General features: G+C 39.9%; 1 protein-coding gene across 3 annotated transcripts in view; it reads left to right on the forward strand.

Annotated features, from left to right (window-relative positions):
- ano10a (anoctamin 10a) overlaps positions 1–27,458 on the forward strand; it is a 37,298-nt gene that overhangs the window by 508 nt on the left and 9,332 nt on the right. The window contains exons 1-14 of one of the 3 annotated variants that reach the window (XM_084943624.1): positions 34–138; positions 5,476–5,531; positions 6,542–6,697; positions 6,776–6,973; positions 7,359–7,493; positions 8,931–9,050; positions 9,255–9,439; positions 9,908–10,292; positions 11,963–12,018; positions 12,127–12,201; positions 12,346–12,534; positions 12,634–12,825; positions 13,175–13,303; positions 24,768–24,884. In XM_084943624.1, the coding sequence (XP_084799750.1) occupies positions 6,562–6,697; positions 6,776–6,973; positions 7,359–7,493; positions 8,931–9,050; positions 9,255–9,439; positions 9,908–10,292; positions 11,963–12,018; positions 12,127–12,201; positions 12,346–12,534; positions 12,634–12,825; positions 13,175–13,303; positions 24,768–24,884 (1,917 nt within the window). In that variant the 5' untranslated portion in view covers positions 34–138; positions 5,476–5,531; positions 6,542–6,561. Of the gene's footprint in view, positions 1–33; positions 139–5,475; positions 5,532–6,541; positions 6,698–6,775; positions 6,974–7,358; positions 7,494–8,930; positions 9,051–9,254; positions 9,440–9,907; positions 10,293–11,962; positions 12,019–12,126; positions 12,202–12,345; positions 12,535–12,633; positions 12,826–13,174; positions 13,304–24,767; positions 24,885–27,458 lie in introns of those variants that run through there. The other 2 variants (XM_084943622.1, XM_084943623.1) reach the window with 2 other exon arrangements.

Below are 27,458 nucleotides of genomic sequence, written 5' to 3' on the forward strand. Positions count from 1 at the left end.
GTTATTCCTACTGTGGATCCACCTATCTCCGCTTCGTTTCTTCCTAGTAGCGTAAAACAAACGCACCCAGGAAGAGTTTGCGGAACTGGCGTGTCTGTCATGTCTAAACATTGCTGCTGATCGGGGAAGTGGGTCTTGGTAAGTATTTAAACTCCGTTTTGTGTTCCTTGTTTTACATTACTCGGGTATTTAAAAGTAACACAAGAGCGTTGAGCTTGCGCGGGCAGCTGCTGCTGTTCAGCTCTTCGGTTCAGTTCTTACGGTGAATCATCCTGCAAGTCGTTAGAAATGTTCTCAACGGTCTTTAAACTCATTTATCTTGCTGATCTGATATTTCAGGTCTTACATTTAATGGGGATAGGTACTCATGCACATGTAACCTGCAGCGTGAAAGATACGTGTAGAAAAAAGTTTTATTTACAGTGTTGTGCAAAAGTCTTGAGCCACACATCGTTTAGATTGTGCTAGGCGAATGGGATGTGATTTATGTGCAAACATAATCAGAAGCACAGTGTACAGACTTAAAAGTCAATATTTGGTATGACAACATTTATTTTTCCACACAGCTGAACTCTCTGAGGCCGCTTGCTTTGTTATTTATTTAAGTGGTCTTCAAAAACAGGCTTCTTGAAGGGTGTTTGCCTTTCATTCCGTTTGTGAAGATGATCACACACTGCTTCAATAACGCTGAGATTCGGGCTCCAGGGAGGCCAATCCATGATGGATGGATGTGTACCATTATATTTGTTTCCATCAAGGTATGCCTTTACTGCATTCACAGTGTTTTTGGGATCATTGCCGCAATTAAATATTTAGCTGTTATCAATCAGAAGTTCTCCAGATGGACAAATCTTTTCTGCATTCATAATTCTACCAGTTTTGACAAGATCTTCAACACCACCATGCCTCCACTGTGTTTTCCACATGGCTGTAGTTAGTCACTGTTGTACTTTGATTCTGACCTTTTCTTTACGTATTGAAAAAAATCGAACCAAAAAAATTCAAATGTGGATTTTTCACTCCACTGGTTTTCAGTCCAGTTATTGTGTATGTTGGCATACCTCAGCCTTTGCTCTGTTTCATTTACTAAACAACAGCTTCTTCCATGCTTCCACTGAGGCTGTTTCAGATGGTTTCAGTGAACCGTAGCTGGATCAGACTGAAAGTCCTGGGTCTTTGATGGATTTTTTTTGTCTTATTTCATGACTCTCATCTGGTATTGATACATTTTATTTTATTTTATTTTTTTATATATTTTTTTGGGGGGGGGGGGTCTGTCACTACTACTTTTGCTCTCATCTGTCCAGTTTCCTTAATTTTTTTAATGACACACATACATGGACTGTAAGTATTAGTGAAGACTAGTTGATGTCCAAAGAAAAACTTTTAAAGTACCATGTTTATTTTGTTTTTTTCCTGTTTTGTTATTTTTGTTGTTGTTGTTGTTGGTTTGTTTTGGGGGTTTTTTCCCTTCTCTTTTCTTTAAAAATTATTTCTTTTTGTTTTTTGGGTATCTTGTGGTTTTATTGCTTTCTTACTGCCATATGTTCAAGATGTTTAAAGTGTTGGATATTTATGAATATAAAATCCAATAAATATATGTTTACAAAGAAAAACTTTGTAAACATATATTTACAAAGTTTTTCTTTGTACCTTTAGAAGGCTGGAGAAATATTGCTCAAGACCACTTTAAAGTAACAACAAACTCTGTGCATTTGTAACCAAAATACAAAGAAATCAGGGGTGAATCAAGACTTTTGCACAGTACTGGAGTTGTTAATTTTCCCGTAATTTCTCTAAATGTATATATTTAGGTCCGGGGTAAACCTGCATTTTTTTCTAATGGCCATCAGGGGTGATCCCTGTTATCCCTGAATCCTCCTCCTCCTATATGTTATAACTTTGTTTAATCTCTTCAACCGTGTTGACCAATTTTTTTATTTTTTTTTTATTTTTGTGTAATCTTCCTGACAGACACCAGTATTCAAATAAAAGTGGGAGCAAGACTACAGAACTATAACAGATTCTTGCAGTCATAGCATAGCGATTGCTGTTTTTAAACTCCTAATTAAAAGGAGTTCAAAAAAAAAAAAAAAAAAAAAAAAAAAAAATATATATATATATATATATATATATATATATATATATATATATATATATATATATATATATATATATATATATATATATATATATATATATATAATATAAATTTACTCAACCCTAAGGAAAGTTGTGTAAAATACTAAGATAGTTGCCTTTTTTTTTTTTCAAAATCTGACACAGTCAGGATGAAGCATGAAGATTTGTTGTGTAACTGCAGAAAATGTTTCAGTGTTCGGTGTAAATAATAACAGAAATAATCCTGCTACCTTCATTACGAGTTAACTGGATTATAAAATGAAAACAGTTACTGATTATAATCCCTAACAGAAAGCTATCCAAAGTCAACTCAACAAGCTATGGGATTTGAGTTTTAAACCACACTCATTAAAGACTCTGCACACCCACACAGGTGTTGTCACTTAAAGCTGCACAGGCGTGGGCCAGGATAGTGGAAATTATGTGATCGATCACACACACAGAGCTATATTAATGAAATATACAAAGGCTGTTTTTCTTTTTAACAAAACTGGAAGCGTGAGAGATCAGTGGAAAGTTCAACTGTTACCTGTAAAACTGGTAATACTTGAACCTCTGGAGACAATACGTAGGCTAAAAATAACATAGCATGTGGTTAGGGTACCTGTTCTGATCACTGTAAATTTGGTTATATTTAACATTGTTAGTATGTATATGTGCTTCATTCTAGGGGTGGGCGATAGAAACGATATAAATCTGGCCAACGATAGAGATTTTGACTATATCGCGATAGCGCATGTTGATGATGTCATCAAGCTGCGCCTGTTTTGGTCGAAAGCATCGCAGCGGCTACAACCATTATCATCTGCAAATTATGCCGGGCGACAGTAATAGCAAAGAGATGAAGCACGTTTGAAATATGGGGAAAGCCAAAAACTGCGCTTCCTCCACTTCCGTAACATTGATTGATTAATGTTGAATTCGCTCGCAGCTGTTCTATTCCCATGTTGTTGCAGTATATTAATAACTAACCTTGTGGATGAATAATCTTAGTTGTTCTCCTGACTGAAGTCTGGCCCGTGTATAGCATCCTGCTATGCGATTGCATTTGTTCATACAGAATCCCTCACGTTAACTTTTATCGAGTGGAAAAAAAGTTGGTGTTCATCCTCCAGCTTCACTGTGCTAATGTTATGCTAACATAGCTGTGTCGCTAGCAATCACGTAGCACAACATTATATACCAGGTAGTCCAATTTCAGTAACCCTGCAAACGCCACTGCTGTTAGTTTTCTGTCTTCATTTATGTTGGAAGTGGCAGCAGAGCTGTACGTTTTAATTAGTTTCAGAAATCTCAGTCAGAACATGGTATGTCATGTTTAGGTGGAAACTAGCGAGCTAACTTCCTGTTAACTTCTAACTCCGTTATATTTAATAAATTCTGTTTTCATGGAAGCTCCTCACTACGGCAGCCGTAATGCTCTTGACAATCCATCAAGCAGTGTGGCTTACCAAAGTTGTACTAAAACATTTTTAACAGATTTCTGCACGCCCAAATCGGTTCGAGGTCAGTAAGCACAACCAGAATTCATACATAAGGCACACTCTCGATTTTTGAGAAAATTAAAGGATTTTAAGTGTGCCTTGTAGTATGTAAAATACATTATACAGAAGAAAAGAATATATCGCGGTATATATCGTTACCGCACGTGCTTCAAATTATATCGCGATATGGATTTTAGGCTATATCGCCCAGCCCTACTTCATTCTTACATCTCTTTGTTCTATCAAATCATTCAAATAGTGTGACAGCATTGGTAGGACTGCATGTGTGTGTGTGCACACAGTACATACAGCAGTAGCGTAGACAGTAAAAAATATCTTAATAAGGTAAAAACCCATCTGAAATCATAGTGAAGTTTAACCTTCAGCTGGGACTTCCAAGAGCAAACTAATATACCTGATATCACAGTCACCACATCCATCTTCCACAATCCAACAGATTATTATTTATTATTTATTTTTATTTTTTACGACATATGGTTCAGATACCCATAAACTGTATAAAAGGTGGATATAGCTTCTGGGTCTGTGGAAATATCCTATACTGTAATTCTTTTTAATGGGCACTAGAGGGCGATACCTGTGTGCCTCTCATTGCTATAGAAATAGGAACGCAGCGCTCACTCCTAGCATTGGTCAACAGTTTTTTTTATAACTTTATGGGCCTAGTCACTAATTTTGGGTAATATTGAATAAAACATTAAGTCCACTTTGTAAATTTTAGTCATTCTAAGTGGCAGAAAGGAGGATTATCACAGTCAATAATTTCCTCTAACTGAACTGCACATTTTAATTGAACCCTGTTGTAGATGATATTTCAGGGCTTCTGACCATCAGCGCTACATACTCTTTAATAAAAATTTGAATATATGTGGCGCTCAGAGCATGAATCATATTGAATTTTAGTACTCTCACTCTCATTGTTACTCTCACATGTGCTCCAACACTGCCACCAGGCTAACATCTGTACATAATAAATAAGAAAATCTAATTTGGATGTTGAGTCAGTCTCCATACACTTCCATGTTAAAACGCCTCACAGCACTGGAAACAATACTTAGTCTTTGATAACTCATCTGCCTAGATGATAAATACAGTTAGAGGTGTGGCTGCTGTGACTGACAGGTGTTTGGGACACGGGTAGGCGGAGCTAGGCCTCTTCTTCGCCTGTGGTTGTGCGTATCGGAGCAATTTTAATGGATTATTTGATTAATATTATGGGTTATTTTGTGTGTGAGAGACATGTTCGTGCTTCACTTTTACTTTAACTTTCATCAGTCTGTTACTCAGCACTAATTAGACATGAGAACCTGTGCTCCTCACTTTACGAATGCAGCTTGCTAATACCAGATAGCTTAGCACTCCACCCTTTCCTGTAGTCGGGTAACTTGAGGATGCGATGTCACGTGGCTGTGTCCATCTTTTGTTTGGTTTGGATGAAATGTGTCAGGACATTATTCAGTTTCCTTCAGTTTTATTTATAAAGCGTGAAATCACAGCAGTCACCTCAACGTGGTTTATAAAATAAACTCTTCAACCTTTCCTAACTCTTTTACAGGAAGTGATAGTGTTACAAGTTGACTGCAAAAATGTCAGTTTTAAAAACTACCGATTTATTTATTTATTTTGAGGACCACCACAGAGAGCTCAGAAATTAGCTTCAGTAAAAACCAAACAAACAAAAAACGCTGATCCGTGTTAAAGTTCCCTACAGGAGGAGTGGGGCAGATGTGGGTGTGACAGCTGACAGTGCTGCTCTGTGACGTGGAACACCGGGTGCAGCACGCTTACAACACCACACGCTCTTCTCTTTTCTTACTGTTCACAATAGATGATCACGGTTCCCGGCCTGAGCCTGGAACACTGCCGCTTCATACACAGATTTGGGTGAGTGTTGTGCTGGCCTGAACGACACACACACACACACACACACACAAGTACGGAAGGAGTAGCAGTCAGCATGTCAGGGCTTTCTTTAACACACAGGCTCCTCCCTTTCTGGGTACAGCAGTCTCAGCTGTTTCTGTCTGTACTCTGGGTCTGTCTCTCCTTACAGGTCATACATGAGCTGATCTGCAGCAGACCCACAGTACAGATTCCACCATGTATGATTAGTTGATTTTATTGCAGGGAGGTCCCTGTTCAGACTAAGGAGGGGTAGCTTTGACACACCTTGTGTAAACCTGTTCAATGAACATTGTGACTTTATCTGTCATTTCTTTACCTGTTTTGGGCCAAGATGTCATTTCACACACTACATTAGTCATGTAAAGACATTTTGAATTTGTTGTACAGCACAGCAGGAATTCTAGGAGTCTGTGAATAGGATGAGACAGGGAGCCCAAGAAAACAAGAACAGACTTTGTTATTGTATTCAGACTTGACTTAAGAAAGAAAAATAGCAAAGTACTTCTACTGCGAGTCCCTAAAGAAAAATTGTCATCATGTACAATGGCATACATGATGTTAATGGCAAATTTTATTTCATCTATATTACTAGATAGGTTTTTTTTCTATAATATTACAAGAGAATGTGGGTGTGTATAGCTGTCTGCGTCTATAAGCTAACTTTGTGACAGACTGGCGACCTGTCCAAGGTGTACCCTGCCTCTCGCCCTATGACAGCTGTGATAGGCTCCAGCTCCCAGAATTGTAGAAATACAGAAACTTCTGATGATTAGGCCTAGCACGAGCTCAGCTTGCCCTGCCAGCCTTGCAGTACACTGAAATTGAAGATGATAGTGACAAACAGGCCTTTCTAGCAGATAGCAGTGTTTCTGTTTATTGGCAATAACAATAATTACTGTTGGTTGTTCAAAGCAAAGCTTGTTCTACAGCAGTCTGTGCTGTATTTCACACTTGGGACTCAAGGAAATAAGGACGTTTCTGTCATGCAGGTTTCCTGGGAGGAGGGACGATGCTGCAGGAGTCGTCAGTAGACAGCAGTGGCTCCAGGTTCGCTCCTCTGGTGGTGCTGGAGCTGGCCTCAGACACCAAGGAGGAGGCCATTGCCTGGTTGCTGAGCAGGATAAGAGACCGGCAACAGAATGGAGGTGTGGAAGATCATCTGCGCCCCTCGAATCATCTTCCCTTGTTTGACGTGGTATTAGTCATCCTGTAATTTCTTCCAGGTGCTGAGCTGCTGGTGGAGCAGTTGGGACCTGGAATCGGGGTGGAAGAGAAGGAAAACCCCAACATGTTTTTGGTGGGGGCCTCCATGCAGAGGCTGCTCTGTGGTGCAGAAGATCTGGGGCTCTTTAAGGAGTGTACTGACGGGTCCATGAGAGCCTTCACTTTTGCCAGCAAACACAACTTCAAAGATTTTAAAGGCAAGTCTACTGTTTAGTTTGTGAAAATGTATGCTTTAGACTAGCATCTTATTGTTATTGTTAACTTGCAGCCTTGCAGTTTAACACAGCCAGGCTTTCTTTGTGTTAGCTGGTTTTCAGAAACCTTAAACAGTCAGTCAGCGGTAACTCGTATCACTACCATATTTATCAGCGTCCTTGTTAAGTCAGCTCTGTGCAGACTTGCATAAATAAGGGGAATTTAATGCATCATTTGATTCTTCTTCAACACAAATCAATCTGATCACTGCCCCTGAGTCTCATCACTGCTCACATACTCTGTCTGAAATGAGTGGCGTCACTGTAACAGCCTGTGAAAACATGCCTTTGTGGTGAATGGCACTGTGTTTCTGTTCCATCTCTTCAGGGGATGGAGACAGCTTCCTCAGTATGGCTGAGTGTCAGTATGTTATCAAGCATGAGCTGAACATGCTGCGAGCCAAAGAGGAGACTAATGTTCCAGGATACAGTCATGCCAAGCTCTACCCTGGGAAATCTATCAGTGAGTCTGTGTTCATGTCTCAATCTGTTTCAAATGAACTTTGCAGTGATCAGTTTGCTGATGTTGTGTATTTCACTCACAGGAAGACAAAAGAAAATGGTCTCATCTAGTTCCTTCTTTCATGCATACATATTCTTTGTTGCTTATCCAGCTGAAGGTGGGCAGGGTGCATGCTGGACAGATTGCCGGTACTTCATAGCACTGCTGAATTTAACAGCTGAAATTCCAGGAAACTGTACTAAATTAGGATGTGCAGACATCCCAGAATAAAACTGGGAAACTGATCAACCTCAGAAGTAAAACCACACACAGGTGATGTGAGTAAAACATGGCAGTGTATTATCATACAGGGTTTTGATGCTGTGGCCGATTTTATGCTTGTCCTCTTCCCCTAAACTGTTTTTCATTCTGTCGCTTACAGATAAACATTTTGATAATTGATCAGTCATTTCATTTGTATAGGAATGCAGGTCCAGCTTCTCATCTTAGAGACTTGACTGTTTTCATTTTGGTCTGTTTGATGCACAAAGAGAACACATTGTGTAAATCGTGGTTTAGTCGAGGCGAAATGATTTATCACTCCTCAACCTTAGTTAAATATACACTCGGCATTTAATCATAAAACTATCAGAAAGACATTTGTTAGAACCTGTTTATAACAACATTAGCCACAGCAGAGTATGTTTTTATTAGCTGATACACAGATTAGATAATTTCACTCCTATTTTTTTTCTCAGTTTCAGCCTGTGACAGATTTGACTGTTTGAGCCTCTCCTGTGGTTCATCCACACTTGCTTGCGGTTTGATTTAGAGATTCCTGTAGTAGTAACGGTAGCAGACTGTAGACTGAACACAGACTGTGTCCTCCTTCCACCTCGCTATCTCTGCAACCCCCTCCCTTCGTCTGTCTTCAGTATGGAAACAATAAATATGCAAATGCAGTGAAATAGTCCCAAAGTGAGATAAGGAACCAATGAACTTGCAGTGAAGATAGGGTGCCTCTATTCAACGCCTGTGTTTGACAAATCGTGTTAAAATAGAATGTAATTATTTTTTGACAAATGATGCACTCAAAAAATGGCAGATGAAATGATAGCGCTTTCATGTGCTCGTATTTAGCTGCTGCATATTGGACAATAGTAATTATTGCTATAGTCATTATTGTATTGTGTGGAATGGGGCGGCTCCCAGCTATTGTTAGCCTGCCCTTGTTTTACAAAATGAAATGCATGTTTATTTAGTTGGGAAAGTGAGTTCAGAAAAACTCAAGAGAAGGATGTAAATGCAGCCAGAAGGTTTTCATGTGGAATATCTTCCAAATAATTCACAAGTTTGAGTAAAAACTTCCTGTTTTATCATCACTGTGCATGACTAGAGTGGGGGGTGAGACAGAAAGTAACATGCTCTTTTTTGTTGTTTTCTTTACTTGCATCTTAGTTCGCAGACTGCTCTCCAAAGGGATCTTAATCCAGATGTTTCCTCTGCATGAAAACGAAGAACTCAAGAGGCTTTCTTTTTCCTGGTATAAAAAAGTGAAGGTGTCGCTTCAGCCTCTGGGTAAGTGCATCTTGTGCCATTATTTTTCATGGTCACTCTTGAATACATTGTGTGATTAAAACGAACAGTCCACGTTATGGAGCATGCACACTTGCAAAACAGGTCTCTGTACATCTGCATTTCTAATATGTCCCCAGACTGTAATTGGAGCGATGCACTGTCAGTGCTCCTGATCACTACTGACTCTTTCATCTCTATCCCCAGACGACATCAGACACTACTATGGTGAGGGCCAGGCTCTCTACTTTGGCTTCCTGGAGTACTTCACCTTTGCGCTGGTGCCTATGGCCCTCATTGGGGTGCCTTACTATCTGTTTGACTGGGAGGACTATGACAAATATGTAGTCTTTGCTGTCTTCAACTTGATCTGGTGCACTGTTATCTTGGAGGTAAGGAGACATGAAACAGTATGCAGTATGATATTGTTCTACCTATTGATCTATTAATCTGTGATGGCTGCAGAATATAGTTTGGTGTGTGGAGGCACAAAGTTCACCATCCTAAAAATATGATACACATAGAAATTGGGCAGTGATGAGTAAATATGCTCCAAAGCCTGCAGGTGGATGCTGGGGTGGTGGAGGGGTTAAAACAGGAGCGGCAGAAGTGAATCTTCAGCTCTTTGATGTAAAGGGATTGAATCTTTTCAAGCACTTCAGAAGTTTAACTGTGATGTGTGGTTGTAACTTTTCATTCTTTTATACACTAAACAAGAGAGAAAATTGACCCTTTAATTGTAAAGGAAAATATTACCCTCTGCTGCTTGCAATGTGGTCTTAACTCCAAAAGTGTTTATTAAAATCGTAACAGAATTTTAAAATGCTTCAGCTGACTTGCTGAACCTTTGTGCCCACCAGTTATGGAAGCGACGCAGTGCCTCACTAGCCTACTACTGGGGCACACTGTGCAGAAAAAAGGCCTTTGAAGAACCTCGGCCTGGATTTCACGGCGTGCTTGGTCACAACCCTGTGACGGGACGTGCAGAGCCCATCTACCCCACCACCAAGAGGCACCTGCGTGTCTACCTTGTGTCTCTGCCCTTCGTCCTGCTTTGCCTCTACCTGTCCCTCTACATCATGATGATCTACTTCCAGATGGAGGGGTGGGCTCTGTCCATCTATGATGAGAACCCCACATTCTGGACACACATTCTGCTATTCATCCCTAGTATCATCTATGCTGTGGTCATAGAGGCGATGAACCTCATCTACAGATATGCTGCCGAGTTCCTCACTGAATGGGGTAAGTCGACTTTTTCATTATTGTGCATTCACACCAAACCATGTTTCTTGCATTAATACAAGCTCTGGCTAGAGGGCTTGATTGTTGATGATATTACAAGAGAATCCACAGCTGATGAGTTTTCACAATGCAGCGTGAAGCTAGGGTTTTCCTGTAATTCAAATGTTTTAATTCAGCAGTCTCTTGATTTGCCTTTATTTAAGTGTGCACCATTTTGTCTCATTGGGTAGACTTAAGGCCAAATCATTTTTTATTATACGCTCAAGACCCTACAATAATCGTGTGTGTGTGTGTGTGTGTGTGTGTGTGTGTGTGTGCGATCTCTATCTTAGGTATTATCATGCAGATGAATGAAAAAACAGTTATGTGTTTAAGAGCACAGCTCATGAGATCACGGTGAAAACTATCCGCGCTGTTCATATTGCTGAAATTAGAACGATTTCATTTGAGTGTAATAAAAACTTTATTAAGGAAATATATGTTTTTAAAGTTGATGAATGTAAATGAATTGACCAGAACAAAAGCAAACAGCACCTTCAAACTATGAAACCAATTCAAAACATCAAAATTAAAAATGGACTGCTGTTCAGACTTTCCATGCTTTGATGTCCATCCGAGGTCTGATTACTTTCAGGACAGGGTCCAAAGTTAACATCATTATCCATCTGTTCTCTTTGTTCTTCAGCCATTTCACTTTGAACTCCACAGTGCAGGCTGTGAAATTCTTGACACAGAAGCCACAGTATGTTCAAGACACCAAAAGCTAAAGTGTTGTAAGACGTTTTGTTGCCGGTCGTCCAGGTCCAGGTCATCTCTGAGGTCACTGAGCCAATTTAGAATTAGATAGCTTGGTAACCGATACACTTTTGTTCCTCCTCCGCGCAGCAACTGTCACCATATTAACCCCAAATTAAGATGTGCTTTTTTTCCCCCCCCAGCGTTCAACCTCAGCGCAATTGGCAGTAAAATGCATGTTGCATTAGTAAATCAGTTTGTGTACCTGATTTAATTAAATAAATGAAAAGCTAATGATGAATGAACGATAAAAGTACAGACTTTAATTGTGTATTTCAAATGGTTTAGCAAAGAAACTGCATTAAACCTTTTGGAATGATAACTATTTTATATGTAGTTATGACAAGTAAGGGAGATCAAAAGGTTTAGAGTTTCATCCATTGTATCATTCAATCACTGTTCACAGGAACTTTTTATTTGTGACAGCAACACAATACAGTACAGCTCTCAGTAAATGGAAGTGAAGCCATCAATAGGATAAACCAACCAAACACATATTGTAAGATAAAACCCTACAATGTTAGAGAGAACCTCAGCAATCATGTGATCCCCTGTGAGCACAAACTTAGATTGTTGGGATAATGTCGTAGTATGAGGTCTGATGAGGTATGATGGGCCCTGATTCTTCAGGAGAATTCAACATTCTCACAGAATTTGGAGATAAATAATAACACAAACACACCATGAAAGTAACTTAGATGCTTCTTAAGGCAAATAAAAGGAATGTTTTTAAAGGGCTGACCCCAGGAAAAGTCAGGCTTTGGTCAGGTCCTGGAGTTCCAGATTTTTGGCAGTCATTGACTGGTTTTCATCCAGTGAGCTTCTGCTGTGAACATTGCGATGAGTTATTGCTGACATGTTTTCCGTGTGTTTAGAAAATCACAGGCTAGAGTCTTCATATCAAAATCACCTGGTGCTCAAAGTCTTGGTGGTGAGTGAAATGAGTTATCCACAGTTTTCTGCCAACTGTACACTTTATTGATGCCTTTCTTATCACCACCTCACTTGTCATAACTGCCTTAACTCTTTTTTTCTTTAGTTCAACTTCTTCAACTGTTTCGCGTCGCTCTTCTACATTGCCTTTGTCATGCAGGACATGGAGCTTCTCAGACAGGTAGGTCTGCCTCCTTCGTTCCTTCTTTGATTCTACTTCCCATCGTTCTGCTCCTCCAGTTTTTACAGTTCCTTTCTTTTGTTTCTCTCACCTCCCTCTACCCTGGTTTCTGTTGATATTTCATTGTGTCTGCGCTCTTTCCAGAGTTTGGCGACCTTGTTGATCACCAGTCAGATCTTGAATCAGTTCATGGAGGCCTTCCTACCCTACTGGCTGCAGAGGAGACGCAACAAAAAGATGATTCGCAAAGTCCAGAAGAGAAGAATGTACGAGGAGAAAGAGCTTCCGCTGGTAGAGCAGGTCCGGCTCGAGGCCGACATGAGCACGTACTTGGTCAGTACATGTGATCTTTAATCAGAAATCAAATGACATCTTCTGCGGTGTTCTTTAATTTGTGTCTGTGTGTCTGTCTGTGCTCTCATTCCTGCTCAGGGAACATTTGATGACTACCTGGAGCTCTTCCTGCTGTTTGGTTATGTCAGTCTGTTCTCTTGTGTCTTTCCTCTGGCTGCTGTCCTTGTGGTGTTAAACAACATCACCGAGGTTTACTCTGACGCCTTCAAGATGTGTCGAGTGTTCAAACGACCCTTTGCCGACCCAGCTGCAAACATTGGAGTCTGGCAGGTATTTTTATTTAGTTTTGAATGCAGTTGCTGATGTTTATGAGAAAAGAATGATCTTTGGTAGTTTTTTATTTAACAAATATTTCTGTACAACCTTAAACTACTAAAGGACACAGATATCCTCCACATCCTTACTGCTATATTGGACGTCCTTCAGAAATGATATTGGGGTACTCTGAACATTAAAGCTTTGACAAGTCATTGTAGTTTTTAACATGCTGTCCTAATCTAAACAGAGCTACTCCATTAAAAATGACATATCACTGACTCTGTGCTGTGCCCAGCTGCCAGGTATGGTTTCCATTCGTGGAAACGAATAACTGTCGCTGTCTTTCTACCTCTGTGTGTAGCTCGCCTTTGAAGCCATGAGTGTGATAGCTGTTGTGACCAACTGTGCACTGATTGGCATGTCTCCACAAGTCAGATCCTACTTCCCCGAGTCAGAGACACAGCTCATACTGTGTACAGTGGCTGCTGAGGTAATTTACGTACACACACACACACACACACACACGCACACACACGTAATGTGTGACCTCAGACTGGTAAACAAAGGTCAGATTTATGTAGTATTTTGGAGTAACTTTGTGATGTTATGAAACAAAGCTTGACTAGTCTTATATAAGAAATTTAAAAAGTGACACAACTGATAAGGAGATTGAATGAAAAGATGTGATCAAATGGATTTTTATTCAGCATGGGCCATAGATCCTCAAATACATCCCTTCTGACGCTTTAGGGAAGTTTTAGAGAACTCTGATGTTATTCCTTAACCCGTTTACCTTTTCAGCTGGCAACAATCCATGCATCTCCACCAATTAAAGTTAAAACTAAATGATTCATCACTGTGCAGAGCTACTCATCTGCAACTCTGCTGTTTGGTTTGGCAGAAAGTAAATGGTATATTTATAATAGCAGAAATAACACAGCAGCAGAAATGACTCCATTGATGATGGCACAAGCATCTCACAGAGCCATGCCGCTGTGTATGTTTTGCCAGGAGTGGAACAAACACATCTAAATGGAATGCTAGGAAGCAATTTGTTATACCTATCTCCTTTGTGATATAATATAGTATATAATACGAGTATAATACGCCTGTTTTGAAAAAACTGTATTCTCCATTCTGATAGGTTATAATTATATGTAGTTAGTTAGATATAGTGACAACTGTGCAGTCATTCTTTTTGCATGGTTATAGAGGCGATTTTGCCATTCACTTTCATTTAAGGATCAGTGAATTTACCAAGGAAGACAACACAAAAATTGGACTTGTAGCATTATTCCTGTATTTTTTATTTTCTATAGATCTCATAATCATTTTTGGATACAGTAATGTTTAATAGCGTTCTTGTTAACACCGCCCTGTTTTGTAGTTGTGCCAGATGCAGATTTTTGTTCACTAGATGGAGCCACAGCCCAAAGCAGATCCACAGCAAGGGCTGAGGGTGACAGGCAGAGTGGAGAGTGTGTGTGTGTCCGCAAATAAATGAAATTTGCACTGTGCGTATTCAGCCTATAATTGTTTGAGCTTGTGTGTGTGTGTGTTAATTTGAGCATTCGCGCTGCAGATTCCTCTTCTCCTGATTTTACCTCTATTAACATAACGTCAGCCCGCTCCCCTTTTCTATGTGCCCTGTTCAAACAGTGCAGCCTAACACACCTCCTGCCTCCGGAGGGGGAGACTCAAAATAACAGCACAAACAGGTGAGGATGTAGTGAATGGGAGGTGCTGCAGTATGGAGATTTTTTTTAAGGACATTCATAAAGAAAACAGTTGTACGTTGTGCTGCTTTAACAACCTCCTGAGGGACGATTGTTTTAACTGTCTGGTTGCTGCCTTAGACTGTAAATGCTCTTTAAAGTACTGTAGCTCACTGTACAACATCTCTCTGCTGATGCCAAGGCAGAAACTGGGTCACATCGATCGTCTGCATGTTTGATTGAACGTGTGGTCGGCACACACAGCTGAAAACTCTGCAGTTCACAGAGAAGTTGTTCTTTGTGGGTGATATTTCTCCTGCAGCAGCTGCCAGGATAAGCCTGGGTTTGTTTAAACCTTTCTTTTTGCTGGGAGTTCTCTATTAGTGTGAGATGGATTGAATCGTTTTAGCCTTGCTTTGTCTCATGGGCTGCAGAATCTGCCTCCTAGATGTGTCTTTTGTCCAAAGAGTCACCATTTGGAAAAGATGATTGGTCAGAGTTTATGCATCTGCTACGGTCTGCTGTTGAAATTGAAAGTGAGAGAAATAGGATGGTATGTGTCTCTTCCACAGTGTATGGTGATAAATAGGAAATCCAAATAGAATCAAGTGAATTGAATCATCAAACCCCCCTGGATCCCTTTGTGAGGGAGCTGTGGTGTTAACAGATTCCGCTTTGAGAACCATGGGTCTGATGACAACATGCTACATTATACATGATCTGATGACACAGCTCACTGATTTTTTTTGTTGTTAACTTTACTTACTGACGGGGTGTAACAGCTCTGTGTTTGGATTAATTTCCAAGTGCAGATGTTACTGATGAGAATAGGTCGTTTTGCAGGTAACTGCTCATGCACCATCAATGGCATGCAGAGACTTTTACAGATGGGTAAGAAGAGTGGGTGAACCAACTGCATTCCAGTTCCTCATCATCTCTGACAACAGTGTGGCAATACACATACACAAACTGCCAAAAAAAGATTGAGCATCTTAAAAAGCTAAATATTGTGAAGTTTGTCAAAGAGGTCAACTTTCATGCTCATTGAAGGTAAAGTAAATGGGTCAATGGTCTGTACTGGTCTGGGGTGCTGTATCGCCTACAATGACAGACGTCATGAGGAAAAATACAGACCCTGCAATATTAGAGAACGAACCCAAATGATTGCCTAATCCCCTGCAAACTAGCACTTGTCAACAGAGGGGAGGAAAAACTCCCTTTTAACAGGAAGAAGCCCCCATCAGAGCCATGCTCAGGGAGGCTGAACATGCTATTTGCCCTTTCCACAGTTCAGGGATGAGGGTAAAAGAGGAGCATAGAAAGAATGCTAGAGAAGGGTTTCATGGGAAATCCCACCTTTCAAGTATTCAGAGAAATATCTCTCAAGTGCCACCTGCTGTGCCTCTAGCTGAATTGCAGACAATTTAATTGAAATTAATAGCAAGTGGAATGACTGTCCTACATCGACTCCTGCTACTCTCCTCTCAGTTCCAGCCTTTGTCAGCATGACATAAACGCTCCCAGAAAAAATGACAGAGATTTAACAGCTGATAGTCAAGCTAGCTTCCAAAGACAATTACCAAGTGCAGCCAGAGGGGGGCAGTAAATTTCAGGATAGATGTAATCGGGCAATATGAGATCTGTTTTGGTCCGAAATGCTGGTCTGAGCTGTAAGGACAGAGATTGTTTTCACTTTAGTATCATTTTAATTGTTGTCTGTTTTTATATTTGCTTGTATAAGACATACTATTTTCTTGTTGGGAAGCCAAAATCGGAAGATTTTCACCATCGCTGTCTTTAGTTAAACACTTGTCTTTCACAAGTCATTAACCAGTGAGCATACCATGGTTAATCCTCCCTTTCTGACTGTAATGGGGGCCATAATCTACTAAATGAATATCACGTTGCATGCGGCGTGACTTGAAACTAGCAACAGAAGCCATGAACTCATCAGGCCAGCAAGGATCATTTTACCATAAACTTCCAAACAGCTAATCTTCTGTTTGCCAACAGAGGAGTCACGCAGGTTTAGTAGAATGCAGGTTTAAGACACCTCCACACTGGCTTCTTTGACTTTTAAGAGCTGAATGTTACATCCATCTATTCAGTCTATACACTGAGGTTAAGACATGAACCATGTAGTGCTGATCCAGTTGAGTTAAAGAATGTAATGATAATCGAATGAACAGATGGATGTCCTTTAATAGGACTGAAGATATTTTAAGCGTTTAATCAACCAGGTGTGTTTTTCCGCAATTTGTTTGTTATTACTTATTACTATCAACTTCTCTGATATTCCCTCCAGCTTCAATTTGTAACACAGTGGCAGCTTTTTTTCATCACTTTTAATAATAACAATAATAATAATAATAATGTATACTTTATTGATCCCCGTGGGGAAATTCCTCTCTGCATTTAACCCATTCACTCAGTGAAGCAGAGTGAATATGACCTTTGTTTGGTGCGTGCGTGCGTGCATTACATGAGCCCTTACTCTAGACTTTTTCTGATTAAAGACTCCAGGGACTCCAGTAAGTCACACTCACAGCATGCTGCCTCTAATCCATCCTAACCTCCTTCAAACTGTCTTTTGGGCTGAGTAGAAATGAACATGACTTTTTATAGCAGAGGACTGCGCTTTGGGCCTGGGGGTCATGTTCTCTGCTTGATTTGCACTCTGCCTCACTCACCTGAATCATGAGAGGAGGTGTGATGCTGCTTTTGCAAACACAGAGGGAAACCAGGTTAGCTCACAGCTTGGTGTTTGGCTTTCACTCTCGCTTTGCAGTGGTTGTATATGAGCAATCCATCCTGCCGCGACACACTGCATCAGTCAGGTGTGTCATGCATTTCCTTGCTTTTCTCTTTAGTGCACACTGCAGACCTGTGATGGAAGGCTTGGATCAAAGTAGAGATAAAATGAGTGAATGTGGAAGCAAAAGGAGGAGAAACAGGAAGGAAGGGACTGAGAGCAGAACTGCCAGGGCTGATGAGAGAGACAAGGAAAACGATTGACTGAGGAAAAGAAACCTGTGCGTGCGTGCGTGTGTGTGAGAGAGAGAGAGAGAGAGAGAGCGAGATCCAAGCACGTTCTTGCCTGCTACCACCACATTTCCTAGAATTGAGCAAACAGGCTATTAAAGAGATGGCACAACAAGAACAGTGAGAGCCACCTTGTGTAATGTTAAGTGTGTGAAAGAAGAGCTGCACATGAATACACATATATGTGGTTTATTGATTCAGCAGCCAGTATATTGCTTTTAGAGAAACACTTTCTAATTAAAGCTGCTAACAGGTCTGTGAGTGCATACATTGTTAAATACAGCTAACTCCAGGCGCAGCAGAGCCTCTAACCCACTATCTTAGTGCAGACAGACAGGAGATCACAGATGGGTTTTTTTCCTTCGAAGCATTTCTCATTGCTCTTCTTAAGTCGGTCGTCATCTCTTTAATAAGAGAAGGCTGATTCAAAGAGCTGAGGGTTCAAATCAAAACCCTCAACTCCTCTTATCTCTGTTATGGGGGTGGGTTGGGAGCAGGCGCGAGGGCTTCGCCGCGCCGCTTTCCAGCAGCAGTGCTATGATACCTGGGTAATTGCTGTATAGGGTTTACACACATCAGTGAGCAGTAACTAGGCAACTGGCCAGCCTGCCGCTGAAAGAGACAGAGACTTTCTTTCAGAGTCACGGGTCTGTCTGTTATAATCGACTCATTTCGGAGGAGCTGAAGAAACAGAGCAGGGACTCTGAAGTGTGTCTGCTTACAAGGGACCTGAAAGAACGGGAGACAAGATCACAGCCTAATGGCATGGAACAGGAAAGGGTTCACAGTTATTGGTTATTTGAGCTGGTGTGCAGCACACAGGTGTTTTCAATTTGACAAAACTTTTAACACAAAATATCTCGGCATGATGGAAAACTAATAATTAGTTATCATGGTTTGTGTGTAGCCTGTATTGTGTATTTACACGACTTCTAAGACTGACGTGAACCATAAATGCAGTATTTGAATTGAGAATATTAGTGCGTAGGACACAGATATATGTCCTAAGGCCCTAAGTGATGTTTACAGCTTGAGACAGTCTATAGTGCAAAGAACAATACATTTAGTTAAAGCTGGAAGAAGCAATAGTAGTCAGTATGTGTTATCAGAGGTTTACATCCACTCATGCCCACTCATCATGGGTATGAATGTCACAGTAATTTTGGGCTTCTTGGAGCTGATTGTACTACATACATGATGATTGCACGTGCCCATAATGAGTGTATGTAACCTGCTGGCCATAATTGTTTATAAAAGCATCCGTAGGGGTTATTATGCATTTAATTTAATTTGTAAGGCTTATATTCACTCTAAATACACAAACTTTTATGAAGTCCAGCAATCGCTCTCCTTTAAAATTTGGTTTGATCGTTATTTTTAGAGGCAAATATCTGTCTTAAAGGCTGTTAGATGCTCTGGGACCATCATAAATGGGACCGAGTTAAGCGACGAGACTGAACGAACAGTTACATTATAGCCTATAGAGCAGAGTGGAACAGCAGTGTCATGGTAATATAACAATGCTTTTCTGTGCTGCCAAAGTCTACCAGTTCAAAGTAAAGTACGTTATTATAATACAGACCATACTAACTGCTCACAAAGCTGATTACGAGTCAGTACAGTACAGTACATTATTAAATTTGTAATCTAAAAGAAGCCAAAGACCTGACATTAACATAGCTCTGTGTGGTGATTACGGTGCCTGCATGGGACAGTTTTTTATGTGTGTCTGTCAAATTGTCTTTTTCAGCAGCCCACCACACAGTAATCTCATTACACTGTTTTTAAAGACAATAAGATGATCTTATCTGCTGGCAACCACAGAGCAGCAGCAGGCCAGGATCCACCCATAAACTAGTCTAGCCTCCCACTCTGTATTTGAGCTTTGTTTACACTGGAGGAGCTTTGAACTTGATGTGCAAAGTGACTTAATCTTCTAAACCTATATTATGTAATTAAATGACCCCACTCTACAGGTGTCAATTTTGTATTGCAATGCATTGTTTTGTTTTGTTTGTGATAGCATTGACTGCAACGTCGTGTTATTATTTCCTTGGACTTTACGTTATCACGGTTAGCTAATAGAATTTCTTTGAGCAATTACAGAAGGATGCCTCCTGCTTCCATAATCATTATCTAGAACCAGTATTTTTATAATTCCACTGGTGTGTTTGTCCCTGAGTGGCACCTTTATTAGTATGCATAGATATTTGACCCATCATCAGGATGACTCAAGTTTATCACGACTCTCATCGTGTAATTCCCTCAGTAGTCACTGGAGACCGCATCACAGCTAAGAGGAGACTTAGATTTGGCCTTAAAGTTATTGGCTGACAAGAAACTCATGACTCAAAATGAATACTAATGAGTGTATCTGCTAGATGTGCAAGCTACTGCATCATGACATAACTTAATCGTCTAATGTAGACCTCATGTTGTGTTAACAGCTCATTGTGCTGCCACCTGGTCAATAAAATCGTGTATGCAGCTTTACTTTACGCTGAGTCAGACCTCACGAATCAAGTTGCACTGCATCGTAAAGACTGACATGCCTCGCTGTCCTCACATCATACAGCAAACACACTCTCCCAAAAGTTGCGATCTCTCCCTCTCACGTCGGTGCCGCTGCTTCCCTGCGTCGCTGTTGGCTGTCCCCAGCATTTGCATGTCTACTCATCATCACTCCCTAATTTGATATACAATATTTTTGGTGAGTGATGAGCTCCACAGCATAAAAAACAAACTTTTGTATTCAAACTACATGCTGGTGCATTCCTGTTTCCTGACTGAATAAAGTTGATTAAAAAAAATATTTAAATACATTTATTATTCTTGTTGTGTATATCAAGAAGCAAAAGCAGGGTTTCTCCTGCAGACAAAAAAAATTGCGACACAATTTTTTGTTTGTTCCACATGTTGTCATTCATTTTTCTCAACATTCTACACACAATACCCAATAATGACAAAGTGAAATAAAATGCTGAAATGTATTAAAAATCACAACATAACATGCAGATAAATATTCACAGCTTTTGCTTCACTGCTTTGAAGCATGTAGGATGAATTGTTCAGAAGACTTTAAGGCAACATGAAGAAGACTGTAGTGAAAACACAGTATGGCAGCTAGCTGTTAGAATGATGCGTTCTGCTCAGATCACGTATGAAAAGGCAGTTTTTCTGTTTGTGTCTCATCAGTGAGATTGACGGTGGAATGAAATGTAGTCAGTTCCATGCAGAGGTGGAAAGTAACGAATTACATTTACTTGCGTTACTGTAATTGAGTAGTTTTTTTGTGTATTTGTACTTTTTAAAGTAATTTTTCAAGTCTGTAATTTTACTTTTACTTAAGTATATTTTTTAAAAAGTATTGTAGTTCGCTACGTTTTCAATCACACCCGTTACTGAGTAAATTAAAAAAAAACAAAAAACATTGCGCTTCGGAAATACTGCAGGGAACAATGGGTAGTAGAACAAATTGGTGCTAAGGTCACGTTAAAGATGGAGTCTGACATCGGTGTTACGGATCCAGTGAAAAAAGAAGCCCCGTCGAATTCTGCTGACCCTGAACTCGAAGAAACGGATGTGAACCCCTGGCCGTATTTAAGGGACCATTTCGGCTTCAAGTGCAAGAAAGGCAACAGCTTTATTATGCAGTGTAAGCTGTGTTTGCCCAGAGAGACAGAGTTAGCAGCTTTTAAAAATTCCACATCAAACCTGCGCAAGCATGTAGAGGTAAGTTAAATACAACTCGTACCGTTATGGTAGCAAAAAGGCTGTGTTCAAATTAATCACATTACGTTAAGACATCTGTGAAGAACACAGATAACGTTGGTTGGTACTAGCAACTTGCTGTAATCGGGCACGTTGTCCACGCAACTTACTTTTTTTTTACTGGGTTGGTAAATTGCCAAAAGAAAATGTGTTTACCTACGTTTTTCCTGTTTGTTAATAATAATAATTTATTTAAAAAAATAGTTAAATTAAAGACAGAAGCGGCTACTTTCTTACTTAACCCACATATGTTCACACTGCAGGCAAAAGAATAACAGAGCGCTCACTTACCTTAGATTAGTCAAAGACAGCTGACTTCTGTTACTTGTTAATTAGCACTTGCAACCTCCCGTTAACTAGCCTGTTACTGTCCAATAAAAAAAACAAAACACGAGGTATATTGGTATAATTTACCAGCGGTAGCTACGTAATGCATTGATGTCTTATTAGGGACGTCAAAAAACTTTCTCTCAAACTTAACACTGGCCTGCCTGCCTCAGCTGCCTTCGAGCGTCTCTTTAGCTGTGCTGGACTACTGTTCACTGCAAAGTGAGCAAGGATGAACTCTACTAACTTTGAAAATCAACTGCTCCTCAAAATTAACAGGAAGTTCAGAGAGTAACACTCTAGGATGGATACAAAGGAACTTTAATCTAGAGGTACAGTAGGGCAGGGCCATGTTTAAAAAATTAAAAAACATTTTTAGAGCAGCTGCCGTTCAGTTCAGGACTTGTTCTCTTATTTGACAGTTTAGAACACATTCTCATGTGAAAGAATGATATGGTTTTGTATTGAAAACACTGTGATACCTGACAGTTTGGTTGATTGGTTTGGTGACCATTATCCATTTTCATGTATATACTTGCAGTTTAACTGCCACTGCACTTTAATTTGTAAAGTTTTTCTTTTCACTAAAAAAGAACTACTTTGAGATTTATATCCCACTGTCTTTTTTTGCACTACTCAGAAGCGGCTGTCCTCCTGCTGACAGAAAAGTAACTATGTAACTTTTACTCTGAGTACATTTTAAATGAGCTACTTTTTACTTTTACTTGAGTACATTTTTAGACAGGTAATTTTACTTGTACTTGAGTAAAATTTCAGCAAAGTAATAGTACTTTTACTTGAGTAAAATATTTTAGTACTCTTTCCACCTCTGGTTCCATGCTAACAGCAAAATGTACTAAATGATTTGAGCATTAGCGCGGTGGCTAAGGTAACATTAGCAATAAATCTGGGCAGTATGGCCAAGAATTCACAATTCCTATTTATTTTTTCCTCATTACATAAACGCAACAAAAGAATGAATTCCAAAGTAGTCAAAGAGGGAAGTGGCTTTGCATGATTCATAGTTCAAAACAATTCTTACTTTTCTTTTGTTAGGTGGCCACTCGGCTATTTTTGCTCCTCTTCCTTTAAGGCCACCCACCCTTCGAGTGAGCTTCCTTCCTGCAGCAAATTTGAAAAGCAGGTGGGTGGGGTTTCTGTCCTTTACAGCAGCGGTCCCCAACCCCCGGGCCTTGGACCGGTACCGGTCCGTGAGTCGTTTGGTACCGGGCCGCGAGAGTTGAGGCTCAGGTGTGAAATGTATGGTTTTTTCAGGGTTTTTATCGGTTTTCAGCGTTATTTTGTTATCGTTTTTATCGTTAACTCGGTTTTCCTGGGTCTTTTCACGTGTGTTATGAATAAATCTTCTTTTTTTCGGTACCGGTACTAGTTTTATTTTGTTGTATTTATCCGCGACACCTTAAAGCTCCGTGAAAATAATGTCGGGCATAAACCGGTCCGTGGCGCAAAAAAGGTTGGGGACCGCTGCTTTACAGGACAGCCTCTCGCCCAGGCCTGCTGTGAGTTATTTTTTTTAAATTTTAGAACATTTCTCAGCTGTAGTAACATTTTTGTTTGCCCTACATTTATTTACTTGATGAAGGAGAACATCAGCCTTTGCTGGTGTAATGTAATCAGCGTAGCAATGATGATACAAATAGTTTTCATACTGAGCATTTGAAGTTCAGTCACATCCATTGTGTCAGACAAAGCAGAATTTATTGTCAGGCTCAAATGTTTCACAAGTTACCTTCTTCCAACCTTCACCGAGTGTCCTCTGTCTTTAGTCTAACCTTGTGCTGTTGAACACACACAAATATAAATTAGCCTTGAATAGCATTAGCAATTCGCTAAGAGCTGGACTGTTTATTCTGCACTTTCAATCAATGTAACAAACCACTGAGGTCAGGGATTTCTGAGCATGTTCTGGTTGTTAATTATTGGAGCTGCTGTGCTGACTGGAATGGCAAAATGTCTTAGTTTATGCAACTTCAAGCTCACAGTGTTCCAAGTGGCATCAATCAGAGCATAATCTGGGGTCATATTATGTCCAACTAGGCAAGATAAATTATTTTACCATCCTCAGTGAAAGCTAGTGTTAGCGTGGGAATATATGTAATTCCATTGTCTTACTCAAATCACTTGGTTTGATAACCCTGAAAGCAATTCCTGTGGAGCAGTGCACCTTGTTATCTGCTCTTTTTTTTGTTCCATCTACTGTAGCATAAGTCCATTACTGTGATGAGGAAAAGGGTGCTGAATCAAAGAAGCTGATGGCGGCTGGCCGTGCTCCAGATGGACTGGCGTGTGTGTGTGTGTGTTTCATCATCTTTATGGGAAAACGCATATTCTGCTGATTCAGAAGTGTGCAGTTTGCTGTATTTGATTACTCGAGGTCTGACAGAGAGAAACTGAGATCTGTGGACCCAGTTAAGACTTTTACAAGCACAAAGTGTTCTTCATAATAGATTAAGCAACCTTCTGGGTTACTTGGGTCTGTATGTATCCTAATATGCAATGCACATGAAATATGTTTTTAATTTTTCTGCTCAAAATGTTTGGGTAGCACGAAAGTTTCATATTATGGCCCATAGATATATTCATCAAAAGTTACTCTAAAATCATGTCATATAGACACAGACACGATTTTTGTACTCAAAATAACATTTTTGTCTTGTTAACTTTCCTCGAATCATCTTCCTTGCAGAATTTTGGCATTCTAGCTGTCAGATCTGTTCCAAACGGGAACGTGTCGACGGTTACTGTTTCCTTTCAGAGTCATTGTTAGAAGGCAGAGTCAAAGCTGCCTGTGCTGGGGGTTTTTTTCATTCTCATTCAGCTTCAAGGACACGTACCGGGGCTGTCTGTCTCACTCTGACGTTCCACTCAGTCACTCCCCTTCTCCTCTTCTGTCCTCTGTCATTTTACAAAAGTGTGTCCCGTGAAGGACACCAATCTTTAAAAACTGTAATCAGGTTATGTTGATGTATCTTTCAAAGCATGCTCTCCTTCCTCTGTTCGGAACTAAAAGGATGTAAATAAAACGCTGACCCTGAACTTCTTAATCCCTATGATGTGATTGTCTGTCTGTGATTTCAGCATGTACTGCTGGGCTTCAAGTTCATTCTGACCTTCCTCATCCAAGATGTTCCCAAACACATCCAGCACAAACTGGCCCGTCTGGAGTTTGAATCATTGGAGGCCCTCAAGAAGAAGGTAAAGTCTGACTCTGCTCTTACTTTCTTTACTTTGTTACCACTCAGCAAGTTGCTACCTGTCCTCTGACATTGGTTGACAACAATAAAAGGCTGATGGGGCAATGTCATAACCAGTGTTGGTCAAGTTACTTGAAAAAAGCTTCCCCCCAAAAGTAATCCTTTAACTTTACTGATTACTTATTTTTGAAAGTAATTAGTTACTTAGTTACTTTTTAAAAACATGATTTACAACCTGAATAGGTAATAAAGCAATAGATCTTTCAGCCCAATTCTACTTTTTCTGAATAATCCATCATATAAAATGTAATCAAATGGAAAAGTCTCTTTTTAAAACTTGTTTTATTAGTTTGAATCTTTTAACTTTATGCATCAAGCAGAAATGAAATTATATGCAACATTCTCTGACTGGAAGAAATTTGTTTAACATTTAAACAAACATTTTGCACATTCCAGCATAAAAAAATAAAATAAAATATTTTTTTGTGTTTACACTCACTCTTGCACGTAAAACACAGCAGAAAATAAATAAAATCAAAGGCTCAGCAGTCCTGTTGCTCTATTTTCACCTGTATAGCAGGAGTGGGGCAGGCGGAGGTTTGCCCTGGTGCAGGTGTGTCGCAGCCATCATTTCAGTGGAAGGATCCGGCAGTTTCTCTGTGAATTTCACATTCCCGTGGCAGCGTACTCTGTGCTTGCGCGGACGTTTAGGGTTGTTTTTTTGGCTGTAAAAAGAAGTTTTCTTCCCATGCAGTGAACAGCGGACGCTAATGTTTTTGTCACTTTTTACAGAATCAAACTCAAAGTAAGGTCAGTACTTCCACACTTTAAACGCTGCACGCTCATACTCTCTGCCGCACTCGATATATTATCCCTTTTTGATCTGCACACAGCTGTTGCCACGAACGTCGCATACGCTTACGTCATTGTCATGAGACACTCTCGCAAAAAAATCACGGTTTTAGTAACGCAGTAACGCTGCATGCTCACGGGAAAGTAACAGTAATCTAATTACCTTTTTTGAAATGGTAATCCCTTACTCTACTCGTTACTTGAAAAAAGTAATCGGATTACGGTAATGCGTTACTGCTCATCTCTGGTCATAACCCTGCTGGGCAGACAGGCAACATGAACACCAAAGTTTATGAACATGATAACTTGAGAACGAAATGATATAGGATTTTCAATTTGATACCGTAGGTATAGCAACTAGAAATTTCGGATGAGTTTGCCTCGACCTCAAGGTCAAAGTCAGAGGTCGTGTTTTCTGAAAGTCTTGTGAATGTGATAACTTGGGAATGAAACAATGTAGGATTTTCAAATTGACACCATAGGTTTATCTACTGTGAGGCTGAGGGGTACCACGAGCCACACGGCATTTTCTTTTCACTTTACTTAGTGGGAGGAGTCCTCATCACCAGAGGACTCTGTTTGTAGTAAATGGTGTCAGCAAGAAACACAAAGAACAGTTTCCCATCTGAGAACAAGATGTGATCTGAACTTGATTTTACCAATACATAAAGTAAAGTTGTTGCTGTTGTCAGTTGGCTCAGTCCATCCCTAATGGACCGATCCAACCTTTTTCCAAGTTCTGATCTGATAAACTACCTTTGCTGTGGGTATAAGAAGAGTGAAAGTAAACAAGCAAGTGAGGAAACATCTTTATCACATCTTTTCAGTCCTGCAGGCTCACTTTGAAGATATTTCACACACAATGCATATACTACTATACCAACAGCTTCTGTCTGGAGGTTTGCAAACATTTTTTACATCACTTGAAGATGGTCAGACTGCTCAAATTCTGTGCTTAGCTTCCTTCATCCTACATTTGATCTACTGCTAGCTGTTGTTGTTGTGTGAATAAGTAAACCCAGAATAACACAGAGCAGGATTTCTTTCTTTGCGCTGTGCATCAACTCATTGTCACTGATATTCGATCCAGCCTTTTGGATCAGTGTCAGATTTATATCCAATCCAAATGTCAGAGCATCCCTAATAAGGCCTGGAAGTTTGAGGGTTCTGCACAGTATCTTAGCTATTCCCAGGACTGCACTCTGCATTCTGGACAGAGACCTCTTATGTAATCTCTTATTGCCACTCAACCCACTTTGGACTTTACCTTCCACATTTGGTTCATTTGTTCCTTTAGCCCAGGGGTGTCCAAACTTTTTTCACTGAGGGCCACATACATAAAAATATAGGAGGGGCTGGGCCACTTACTAGAAATTAGGTATATAACCTTAACTTTACTGTATTAAAGTTAGAAAAATCACTTAAAAGTGGTCAAATGTGTTATATTGTTGAATATAATTATAAATGGATCTTTATTGATTTATTCAGAAAAAGCTTTGGTAGCTCATTCTCAGAACAGCAGCCTCAGATTTCTTCTTAGACAGAAGATTTACAGTACTGAGAAAAAACAATAAAGGGGAAAATGGGACAAGTTTGTTATTTAAGTTATTAGGTTATAAGTTATTTAAGTTATTAGGCTTAGCAACACACCTATTAACGTTCATTTGAAACGATTATCAACATTAACAGACTGAACTGGACTTAATGACAGGAGTGTATATAA

This window comes from Perissodus microlepis, chromosome 11 (assembly GCF_051167445.1).
Source record: "Perissodus microlepis isolate ML-2025 ecotype Zambia chromosome 11, ASM5116744v1, whole genome shotgun sequence".
Lineage (NCBI taxonomy): Eukaryota > Metazoa > Chordata > Actinopteri > Cichliformes > Cichlidae > Perissodus > Perissodus microlepis.